The 12,834-nt window shown below is 32.9% G+C and overlaps 1 protein-coding gene across 1 annotated transcript in view; it reads right to left on the bottom strand.

The window, feature by feature from the left end:
• COL24A1 (collagen type XXIV alpha 1 chain) overlaps positions 1-12,834 on the bottom strand; it is a 384,669-nt gene that overhangs the window by 164,898 nt on the left and 206,937 nt on the right. The window contains exons 26-29 of the mRNA XM_055339781.1: positions 9,947-10,000; positions 7,670-7,723; positions 5,934-5,987; positions 4,448-4,501 (exon numbers count right to left, since the gene is read on the bottom strand). Of these exons, the coding sequence (XP_055195756.1) occupies positions 4,448-4,501; positions 5,934-5,987; positions 7,670-7,723; positions 9,947-10,000 (216 nt within the window). The remainder of the gene's footprint in view (positions 1-4,447; positions 4,502-5,933; positions 5,988-7,669; positions 7,724-9,946; positions 10,001-12,834) is intronic.

The following is a 12,834-nucleotide window of genomic DNA, read 5'->3' on the forward strand; positions in this document are numbered from 1 at the left end:
TCAATTTTAATAAGCTAAAGTATCTATGAGTGGAAGAAACAACCTTTATTCACAGAACAAATGTCTTTCTGACTGGGATTCAGTATATTTGTTGTCCTTTTAACCACATCCACTTTGCTTGACCCCTCTATTAATTTTAAATTACTCAGATGCCTAACTAATTATGCCTAGCAGTCTGTTCTGGCTCTCGATTGATATAGCTGGGACAAATGTTCCCTTAAACAAAACCTAATATTATCTGTCATTTTGTGGGAAAAATAATTTCTTTCTAATCTTGTTATAAACTTTTTCAGGAGAAGAAACCACACAAAAAGCTCATCTTTAATACCTGGAGTGCTCCAGGTAGCAATAGCACTGAATCTAAATGCAAATGCTGATAGCTGGTTTCCCAATGTGGTTTGCATTTCCTTAAAGAAGCCACAAATCAAAAAAAAAAAAAAAAAAAAAAAAAAAGAAGAAGCCACAAATCAGAATTTTTATGGTCCTATCCATTCCACCTCTTGCACAGAAAACCTTAAGCCATTACATATTTCTAAGACAGTTTATTTCAATTTTTTCCCTCACTTAAGTATTAAGTAGTATAGAATAAAAAAATTACTCAGTTGTATGCCTGTATACCCCTTCCTCCCGGCAAGAAAGGGTACAAAAATCTGAAGTTACCTAATGATCAAAGGCTCAATCCATGGGCAAGGAAGGAGAGGTTAACTTTGCTCAGTATGTCATCTTCCTGTTAGGGCGGCTGGAGAGAGGACACAGAAGTACATACTGGAGAGATACCAAAGGATCTGCTACCTAGCCCCAGAGAGTTAAATGTGCACAAGAGGGACAACAGCTAACGTTGTGCTGATCCCTGGTGACCCAAAAAGCCTAAGCCACCATCTTTCTGATACTGCAGTAGAGAATCTGCTAGCTTTTATTATCTATATGACATATATGATTGTACATATTAATTAGCTTTGGCATATTAAATTATCTTACTACACTTAAATGATTATTCTTTAGCCAAATTTGGCAGGCGAAAAAAAAAGCTTAGAGTATGTAGGATAAATAATAATAATACCTTAAATTTAGGCCAAATCTCTCACCTAAGAATCTCAAACCATAAGAATAATACTTTTAACCAATCCTGTTCTTTTTCAACTATATAAAAAGCAGGATTATGCAACCTTCATAAAGCAGGTTAGACAAATCTTCATTAGATTAATTTGTTTAGGTTGTTTTCTAAGCTGGCGGACATTGCTGCCTGTTGAATTTTTCTTATCCTCTGGAAAAGTACTAATATTGTACAATACTTCAAAAGCCACTGGGTTGAAACTAATTAAATAGCAAAATCCAAGTGGTCCAGATCTAAAAGATAGTTATCCTTGAATCCTCCTTGGTATGAGGAAAATGCTTGACAAACTATAAGAAACCGGTAAATGTTAGATAGTTGAATGGCAGATTGATAGGCAGGCAGATCCTTAAGAGTGTGTCCTATTATAGATGATGTTCACATGGCCATGTGATAACAGTGTAAGTCACAGGCAAAACAGTAAGGGCATATAAGCATTAGTTCCATAATAATAATCTGTGTGATCTCAGGGTCAATGTACGTAGGGCACAGCTTCCTCCTCAGTGTACTGTGACACAGTTGTGCCATGAGAGGTTATAGGTATGCTGGGAAGATCAACTCCCTCAGCTTTTGGGGCTGGAAGAGCTACAGCACATGGAACTTCTAGACAGATACCTTTTCCATTTACCTCAGTCGGCTAGACATATTTTATTTATTTATTTTATTTTATTTTTTTCAATTGAAAAACATTGGGAAAGACAGACTGGGCATATTGAGATCACATCTATAGTGGAGAGTTCATCCATAGTGGAGAACAGATTGAAAAGAAGAAGACAGTAAAAATAGGAAGATATTATGTGACATCTGGAATGAAACTTTCTAATAATATATTCTTCTCAAATATTCTGGTCTTCAGTTCTTTTTTTTTTTTTTTTTTTTTGTATTTCCAATGTTCAGGAATTACCTGAAGTATCTTCCTACAAGGAAGTGTTTTTGTACTAAACAAAGCCTTTATTCCTAAGTAAGATTTCTTGGGCAGCCCAGGTGGCTCAGCAGCTTAGTGCCGCCTTCAGCCTAGGGTGTGATCCTGGAGACCCAGGATCGAGTCCCACATCAGGCTCCCTGCATGGAGCCTGCTTCTCCCTCTGCCTGTGTCTCTGCCTGCTCCCGCCCCCACCCCCCAGTACCCCCCGTATGTGTCTCATGAATAAATAAATAAAATCTTTAAAATAATAAATAAATGAATGAATGAATAAATAAATAAATAAATAAGATTTCTCTGTTTAGAGACTATTGAATGAACTTTAAATAATTGTGAGAAGCCATTTGGGGAAATAATCAGTAAAATGTATTTGGAGAATAAGAGGAAAATAGGAGGCAACAGTTGAAAACAAAGTGGCAAATCAGAAAAGGATAACAATCTATTGACTGATGAATGGACAAAGAAGAGGTGTCGTATTTATACAATGGAATATTACTCCACCATCAAAAAGAATAAAATCTTGCCATTTGTCATAACATGGATGGAACTAGAGTGTATTATGCTAAGCAAAATATAAGTCAGCCGAAGAGACAAGTACCATGTGACTTCAATCATATATGGGATTTAAGAAACAAATCAGATGAACATAGGGGAAGGGAAGGAAAAAAAATATGATAAAAATAGAGGGGGAAGCAAACCATAAGAGACTCTTAACTACAGAGAAGAAACAAGGCTGCTGGAGGGGTGGTGGGTGGAGGGATGGGGTAACTGGGTGATGAGCCTTAAGGAGGACATTTGTTGTGATGAGCACTGGGTATTATGTATAAGTGATGACTCACTAAATTCTACTCCTGAAACTAATACTACACTATATGAATTTAAATTTAACTAACTTGAATTTAAATAAGATCTTGGGAGAGAAAAAAAAAGGAAAAAAGGGTAACAATCTAACCAGGTATCATGGGGAGGTTAGAAAAAGACATAGCAGAAGAACTTTGCATACGACTTAGGAGAAAGCACAAGTGGTTCAAGAGGAGTTCTTGCTTAATTACATGGCTTCTATAAGATCTCAATTAATTAAAAGGCAAAACAGAAAAAGTATTTCTGCTTTTTTTCAATTGTTACAAAACTGGTTGAACGTTCTCACTTTGACTAATACAAAGTTGAATAAACACATTGGATCTGACCATTTATTGCCTGCTAGCAGGGTACGGACCATTAAACGACAGTTTGGGTACAGAACATTTACTGTCATTTTATCATTTTAAATCTCATTTGAGCTAAAATAGATTTAGCCATCACAATTATTAAAGACTGTAAATTTGTAACCCAGTAAGAGACAGAGTTTTTCAGAAAAGAAATAATAATAAAAACCAATTTGCACTCTTTCACCAATCTTCACTGAAAACACAGGACATGGAACTAAAGTTATTATTTCAAACTGGGCATTTATAACACTTTTCTCCCATTTGCCAACTGGAAAAAGCAGTTTTTGTTTTGCTTTTAACTTTTGTTAGTTGAGCCATGTTTTTAGAGTTTTTAAATATTTTCTTCAGTAGCTTTAAAAATCAAAGTAAAATCATACGAGAAAGGAGAATTCTTATAGCACACATATTCAGATTTATCAAGTTAAAAAAACGCCTTAGTATTCTGTGTGGTGTCAAATAAGCGTAGGCTTGGGAGATAGACACACTAAGATTTGAATCCTGGTTTCATCATTTCTCTCTGTTTGCCTGTAGGCAGACTCTCTGAGCTTTGTTTCCTTCAGCTATAATATATGAGACAATGCATCTTCTTTGGGTAGTTTTGAGTATTAAGTAAAATAATATATGCCAAGGTGCCTGGTATGTGACAGACATGCAATAAATTGTAGTTTTTATTTCTTCAAAGAAAAAAAAAGGATTTAAAAGACTCAAAGACTAAAAGGCTAAAAGATTTCTAATTTAATTCTTATGCATAGTTACCAAACAATAATGATTATATTACCTATGATTTACAATTAATAACAGTCATCCCGCATGTGTCTTCATTCCATTTCCAATTGTTCTTATTTTGTCAGGATATTATTAGTCCTTGCTAATGTAAGTCTCTTGTGAGTAGAAAAAATATTTAAACATCTTCACATTTACAGTTCTCACAAAGAATGGAACTGGCAATTGAGAATGAAAAAGAATTCTATATGAATTAGTAAAATTTATAAAACATAAAATGGAAAAGTATGGCTTTATGAGTACAAATGATAATGAATCACACTCAATCAATGTAGGTAGTTTCATCTAATATAATGAAAACAAGGAAAAAACCAACAATATCTAAACACAATTGTGAAGACATAGGGCTCTTTTTGCTGACTACATCACTATTTATGAAATCATTTTTTTGAGTTAATGTACTTCTTGCATTAGATAACTTACTCTTTGTCCTTTAGGACCCGGACTCCCAGGTGGTCCTCTTGCCCCCACATGACCCTATATATTGAAAATTTAAAAATCAGTTATTGAATTCATAAGAACATTAGCAAAATAGGAGTTACAACCTTTCTTATGACATGTAATTCTCCCTGGGAATTCTTAAAATAAAATTGATTAGTCTCCTTAAAAATATGCTTTATTTATGAAATATATGCCATACATTTCTCTCCCATTATTCTGCTATTCTTCTCTCCCCTAGTATTCCAACTGGTTTTCAGGAGGAACACATGGAGTGACAATGGAAAGAGATACCCAGTTAGCCAATCTGACTAGTCTAATCAGCTTGGTTCATCAAAAAAGCAATAAGTATTGCTGCATGATTTCTTTCTCATTATTCTAGACATTTATGATAATCCCATCACATAAAAATCGATTTTTTTCTCTTATGATGAAATATGTCACAAAATGCACCAAATTAATGTGTCACAAATAGACCTTAATGAAGACAAAGTTGTTACTTATTACTAAGTCAGTTATAATGAATTTTTTATACTTGATTATCTTTAATAAAGACTTCCTTAGAAAACGAAATTTATCAACAGGACATTAGGCCGATAAAAAACATCAACTTTTATAGGATCTTAGATTTATTTATTATCTTATGTGAGTAAAAAGATTGGCAACTCTATCAATCTACATCAATCTTCCTAATTTTAGAAGTCAATAATATGCCTATCAATGTACTGGAAAGTCAGACCTATCTTCAAAACAGAAACTTCACAAAACAGTATAAACCATTTCTGATAATAGTTCTGTTTAGGAGTTTATTAAGGCTTACCATTTTCATATTTAAGTTGATAATAATGGCCAAATTTTCATAAGCAAACTTTATTTCTTTAGAGGCAAGATTTTTTTTTATCTTTCTCTGTATAACAAATGAAGTACTTTCAAAACTTAAGTTTTGGTCAAAGGTTTCTATGACTTTTATCTGCTTGTTTGAGAATATTTGCAAATTTCTAAGAAAAATATGTTGGAACTTGATTTTATTATCTTTCTCTGTATAACAAATGAAGTACTTTCAAACTTAAGTTTGATCAAAAAGTTTTATGATTTGTCTGGTCATTTGATAATATTTGCAAATTTCTAAGAAAAACACGTTGAGACTTGTTGGTGATTTGTTTATCCAAGCTCATCTCTGAGATTGATTATTGATTGCTTTCTTATATGTGGTTATTCAAAAGAAAGTTTACATTTATGTTTGTTTTAGACTACAGAATTGTACTGATTATTAAATGTAATGATAAATAATATAGCAAGTAGAGATGAGGAAGTTTAAGATACCATGAAACAGTCTAGCATGTTTTGCATTGACTGAGGAGAGAACTAGCCTCCATCAATTTATACATTACTTCTTTTGCATAACAATAAAAAGTAGTATATAACCAAAATCATAGACTTAAAGGGAATTATAAATCTTTTCTTTACTTACAGGTAATCCCAGTGGACCAATGGGTCCTGGATCCCCAGGAGGACCTGGATATCCCTACAATTTGAGCGAAAATATGAAAGATATAAAGTCTCCATCATATCTTATTCTTTTCATTGAAGACAAACCAGTAAATTATAAATAGTAATAAAAATGTAATGTAAATAAGATCTCTCTTTCCTATCCAAGATAAAAAAGGTCGTGAGAAATGTACCATAGTTAGAAATAAGACATGTTTACACAGAAGTTGTATAGCCTTTTATTAGTAACTCTTTCCTTAGAAAAGAAATTTGCTAACCAGAATCACATATTATGATCTATTGAGAAGAGAATATTCATCTTATCTTTCTGTAGGTTTTGTTAAACTATAAATAGATGTATGTCATATTATACAGATTAAGAAGTCATTTCATTGTAAGAGGCCAGAGAATTCTATAATTAAGGAATATGAATATGTATAAATACTCTAGCCTATTAAATTTTAGAAGGAACACGCCTTTTATGGTATTAATACTAATTCAGAGAACGTCTTAGTAGGTAATAATTCCTGAAATTGATTAACCTAATGGGTATATTAAATTTCTTAGTAGACAGAACTGGGTGTAGCTAAAAAAACAATCTCATAGTACTTTGCTTACAATACAGAAGTTGAAACTAAGGTAAAATAAATTTGTAGACAGTATTATGTGCCACCAGATCTATTACAATATATTTTCTGAAAGCAAGATTCTTTCATTATTTTTCTTGTTCTAGTTCCTATATTTAGAAACTATTTAATAAACTAAAAAAATGCAACCTATATACAATATTTGTCAGCTATTCCTAACCTTAAAGACACAAGAGAACAAGATGAATTCTGGATTCTGATGTTTCACATATCAAAGAATTACATCAGGACCACAAAGTCATGAAACAGTGGCAATAATGATATGTGCCATATAAACTATAAGCTATGAAAGAAAAGTAGAATCCTAATTGAATTTTCTTTTTCATTTCAGTTAATTTATGGTGGTTTAATTTCTTCTCTTAAAACTACAGACTCAGGCAGCCTGGGGGGCTCAGTGGTTTAGCGCCACCTTCAGCCCAAGGTGTGATCCTGGAGACCTGGGATGGAGTCCCACGTTGGGTTCCCTGCATGGAGCCTGCTTCTCCCTCTGCCTGTGTCTTTGCCTCTCTCTCTCCCTCTCACTGTGTCTCTCATGAGTAAATAAACAAAATCTCTAAGACAAACAAACAAACAAACAAACAAACAAACAAACTACAGACTCATTTGACCAAGCCATCTGCTTTGCAGGCTTTGTGGTGCCGAACAGCATTCGAAAGGAAAACTGCTTAAAGAAAATTCTAATGGAAATATACCATAAAATAGACATTTTCACTTACTTAAAATCCATTCAAGACAATTCCACCTCTGGAATTATGATTTTTTATGCAAATTTAATTTTATTAAACCTTACAATGAATGTTGTGGCATATCATTTTCCATTATGTGACAATTTGTTGGCTGGCATCTGAATACAGTACTTCTGAAAAATACACAGTGGGAAGTGACGAAAGGGAGAAGCTAGTTGTTTAGTGATATATGAGGGTGGGAAAAAAAAAAAGAAAAAAAGAAATAATAAAAAGGATGATGACCAATTAGTATCTTTAGGATCTAACTCTAAAATGGTTAAAGTTCCAAGCAATAATGCTGCCGTTGCAGCATTTGGAAACATATATTTCAAATCACTGACTCTTACCATAACACCCTTTTCCCCCTGGGGACCTAGTGGACCTGGACTTCCACGTTCTCCCTTTTAAAGCAAAGAAAAAAGAAAAACATTGAAGAATGTTAATCAGTCATGACTGACCTAAACCTTGATATGATAGGAATCATACCTTACATGCATTTCTCACCTTAACTGCCAATATTTTTTAATTTACAAAGTTTGCATTTTTACCTTAAAGTCGTTAGACTTCTAATAAAATTAAAATCTTCTTAAAATATATTTTAAGGGATAAAATACTAAAAGTATGGTTGTTTTATAAGTAGAAATGCTTATCATTTTGAGGCATATAAAATAGAAGGATGGTAAAAGTATTAAAACATTGTAAGAATTAACTAATTTCTAGAACTATTGAAAAAATATTTATTTCTGTAGTCTATCTACCACAATTAAGTATAATCATTGATAATCAAACATGCCATAGCAGATTAAAAGAGTTAAACTGATTCATATTAAAATTCCCATGATTGTCAGAATCATAGTGTAGAACATTTGACCTTGCATGGAAGAAACAAAGTAAGAATGAAAACAATTATAAATCTAAAGTTTTTGAACTGAGCTCATTTTATATTTCTTATATTGTTACTAAAAATCAGTAAGTATATATTAAGCACTTTCAATGTACTGGAGAGTTGGAGAAATATAACAGAAATTTGACTTAGAGTGTACTCTCAAGTATTTGGAGACATGACATTAACAAAGGTAAATCAATTAGGACAATTAAATTGTAAATTATGTGGTGCTTATTCTACATCCAGGAAGGGAAGAAATAAGGAAGGATTAGAGGAATCTGGGGAGACTTTATAGAGGAGATGAGAATTTGAGTCTACAGTTTGGCTTTGAATAAATACAGGGGAGGGGAGACGATAGTCTAAACAAATAAACAACAACAACAAAAAAACCCAACAAAACCCAGTAAGAATAGGGATAGGAACATGTTGATAGTATATGAGATGGGGGAGAGAGAAAGATTTATATTGGAAAATAGTAGAAAAATTTTTGAATGAATTGATTAAGCCGAAATTATGTAGTAGTTTGACAAGAAAGTAGAGGGGTTAATAGGATCAATAATAGGGAGCTAATGGTGGTTTTTCAAAATGTTTCATCATGACCCATCAAAATTAGTTCTATGCTTGTAGATAGGATAGATTAGAGAATAGAAAGGGAAGGGCAGGGTAAATTTGACAGGGGGTAAATTTAACATAAACTAATAAGAGTATGTCTGGAGGTGGGGGTGAACTTTGGATTGACTATTAGAAAAGATGAATTATATAGAAAAAACTCTAACTCCTGCTAAAAGATTAGGCATAGAAAATGGAGGAAAAAGGAAAGCAAATATGGATTTCACTCTGTTTATTCCAGAAGACTGGAAGAATTGAGATTGGGATAAGGCACACTAAAAGACATGAGATTATTGGGAAGAGACCAGTTTAAAGGTGGGGAAAAAGTGATACATTTTAGACATGTTGATTTTGACTTAAACTAAAAATTTTAGGTGGAAATAACTGGAATATTATCTAATTTACTTCTAGTCCTGGCACTACTTAATTATTTACAGAGCAGCTTTATGTAGTAATTGCAGAAGACTATCATGTTTACAATTTATATTTAGTTAATCATGTTTTAGACAAAGACCCAAAATTTTTGCTTTACTAGTCTGTTATAAGATTCCATTAAAAAATTTTAAATGCCTTTGGTGGTTTCAAACAAAGAATTACTTTTTTATTTTTATTTTTTAAAAACCTTCCTAAATTTGAAACTCAACATGGAAAATTACTCCCAAGGCAATGATTTCTAGGTAATCTTTAAGCAAATTACAATTTCCATTACAATAGCCAGTAATATCCATGGATAATTGCATACTGGATTCTAAATGGAAAGAAAAAAAAATGTGACTGAGACTTGGATCAGGTAAAGGGATAACTTAATTCCTTTCAAAACTGCTTCCTTTAGGGGGCTTGCTCTGATAAAGTAGATTTAAATATGGTCTAGTCATAAGCATGGACCATCAGTTTTCTTTTCTCTTCAGACCACATCATTGCAACCTAAAGAGTAGTCTGCCCTTTAAAAATTAGAAACATATATCCTATTAGCTATGTTTCAATATATTTAAGATATTCAAGACAGGTGATGTATTTTAAGTTATGAGTGATTTCTAATTAACATAAAGTACCATATGAATATCTCTCATTTGAGTTTAGCCTGGAACTCTTATTATTAAAAAATAAATAAATAAAAGAAAGACATTACCTTTTCACCAATGCTTCCTGTAATCCCAACTTCTCCAGGTAAACCAATAGGTCCCTTTTAGAAAAAAAATATAAGAAAAAATATACATTTTTATTGCATTGCTATTGCATCTTGATTTTAAATCACCTATTATCCTTGTTTTTTTCTAACCCACCCTAAATTCTTAGAGTAAAATTCCTTCTAGTATAGATGTCCAGCCTGTGACTTCATATCAAAAAGTAATCATTCAATCAACAAATATATATGAATGCCTAATATGTGGCAGCCCCTGTGCTGGGAGGCACGTAGTTTCATATCCAAACACAGTCCCCGTCCTTGTGGAATTTATAATCCAGTGGATGTTATTAAAAACTGTAGTTTTAATAACTTCTTGATGTAGATACATCAGCTTAAGAAGTCATTTCTGTGGCTTCTTTGAAAATTCCTAATATTAGCACACACCCATTCATTAATTCATTGTCATTCAAGAAATATTTGGTAACTGCTCTGTGTTTGTATTACATTGCTTTGCTAAGATTTCATTAGCAAGTCAGACCTAGGCCCTTCCCTCAAAAGGCAAAAAGTCTTATACAAAGACCCAAAACAACTACATTAAAAAGTGAATTATTACAAATCATCACATTGGCTCATAAAGGAAACAACTGTTATAATGAGGTAGAGTGAAAGAAAAGACCTGTGGAAAGATGGTCAGGGTAAACCTCAGGTATGACATCTAATCTGAAGGCTGAGGAATAAGAAGAGGCCAGTTGGCCAAGAGAAGAGAGGAGGAAGAGGGTTCTAGACACAGTAAACAGCTTAAATAAAGGATGATTTTAATGTGCTAAAAAAATGATAGAAAGCAATCAGTAACATTATTTCACAGTGAACAAGACTCAGTGTTCATCTACCTGGTCTCTATGGATTCTACTTCAAGCAATACAGAAAACAAAAAGAATAGCCTAGAATAAGCTTTACAACAACAGCATAATCTTTCTCCTATCTTCAATTATGAAGCCCTTTTCTACTATTGTTTAAAGATATATGAACCATTTTCTTCTTCAATAGCTACCAAGCAAAGACCCTGCTTGAATAGATTATATAATAATATGCGTTAGCATATAGAAGTCACCTAAATCATGAAAAAAGGTTTGCTGTATTGAAGCTAACTGAAGTTAGTGCATAGGCTATGATTTTATCCACATATATTTGTATCATTATCCATATCAATCTCTCTCTCACTCTACCTACCTCCTTACCTACTGATCATGGATACACTGACATATATTAAGCATTTCCTATGTTGTGTTCCTCACAACCACCATATTTGGTAGTATCCTAATGCCCTTCTAGACAAGGCAGGTGAGATAAGTAGCTTCCTGAGGTGGTTATGTTTAAGTAGTGTGGATGAGTTTAAGTGGCCATTGAGCACTTGAAATGTAGCTAGTCAAAACTAACATGCGCTATAAATGTAAAAGACATCAGATTTTGAAGATTTACTACAAAAAGAATGAAAAAAATCAAATCATTGTTTAAATTGATTACAAATTAAAATGATAATGTTTTGGAGATACTGGTTTAAATAAAATATTACTAAAATCAATTTCATCTGTATTTTTTTTACCTTTGTAAATATGGCTACTGAAAAATGTTAATGACATTTGTGACTGACATTATATCTCTACCGGACAGCATAGATCATATTCTCAAACACTATGCTAATGTTATTTATGCTGGCTATATCCAGTTGGAAGTGATCTAATAATTTATTTCTATGATTATTAATTTTAAGAGCATTAACACTTTTACTCTGAGACAATTAATGATCAATGGTCAGTTAATCAAATCTGAGAAGAACAATGAAATATAACTGTTTGTGAGACAGTAAGCAAAATAGCAGAACCCAAACACAGACTAGTACTGACCCAGAGGAAAAACCCTTTTCCTAACACATAATCTGGGTGAGTGAATGGAGTAGGCCCATTTGACTTACTCCAATACTGACCATGTATACCAGAACAATGTCACCTACAGAACTATTTTGCTTAGCCTATAGCCCTTGCTTACTAATTAACAGAAACTGAATTAGGTACTAAGACTTAAAAAATCCAGAGATTTTCTATATAAAGACTGGCAAGATTCTTTGTTTCAGATGACCTAGCAAGCATCAAAGGTATTTTCAAAGGCAAATCTGGATGGATCTAAGCAACAGTTGCTACTTAGATGCACTCTTCAGTTCATCATAGTCCATATCAATTGCTCTTGTCTCTTATATCTGACCTATTTCACTACTTTATACTACCTGCCTGCTCTCAATAGGGCATCTGAGTTTGTTCTCCTGATATAAGTATTAGGAGGTGCAGTCTATCAAAGGAACATACTTGCAAGAGACAGGTTCTCACTGGAAAATAGGCAGTTCACAGGCTTACATCTTTGTCCATAGGGAATCTTCAATGAAACTTAAATTAGGAGAACATAAATAATTTACTAAGACCTTGATTCCTCCCAACAGTTTTCTTTAGTTTCTTTTTTTTTTTAAGGATTTTATTTATTTATTCATGAAAGACACAGAAAGAGAAGCAGAGACACAGGCAGAGGGAGAAGCAGGCTCAATCCCAGGATCCCGGATCACACCCTAAGCCAAAGGCAGAGGCTCAACCACTGAGCCACCCAGGCGTCCCTTCTTTAGTTTCTTATATCTATTTTCAAGTTATCCATTTCTGGAGAAAACTCTAAATTAGTGTTGTTGGAATGATGTACATTTTCCCAAAAATGAAAATTATAAAACTTCATTCTTATTTCATTAGTAATTGATTACCTATCAGGTATAAGACACGATACTACTCAATTTAGAAATAACTAATAACTAAAATACAAAGTAGATAGCAAAAATATTTTAAGAAGATAAAGTA

This window comes from Nyctereutes procyonoides, unplaced genomic scaffold, assembly GCF_905146905.1.
Source record: "Nyctereutes procyonoides isolate TBG_1078 unplaced genomic scaffold, NYPRO_anot_genome, whole genome shotgun sequence".
In the NCBI taxonomy this organism is placed as follows: domain Eukaryota; kingdom Metazoa; phylum Chordata; class Mammalia; order Carnivora; family Canidae; genus Nyctereutes; species Nyctereutes procyonoides.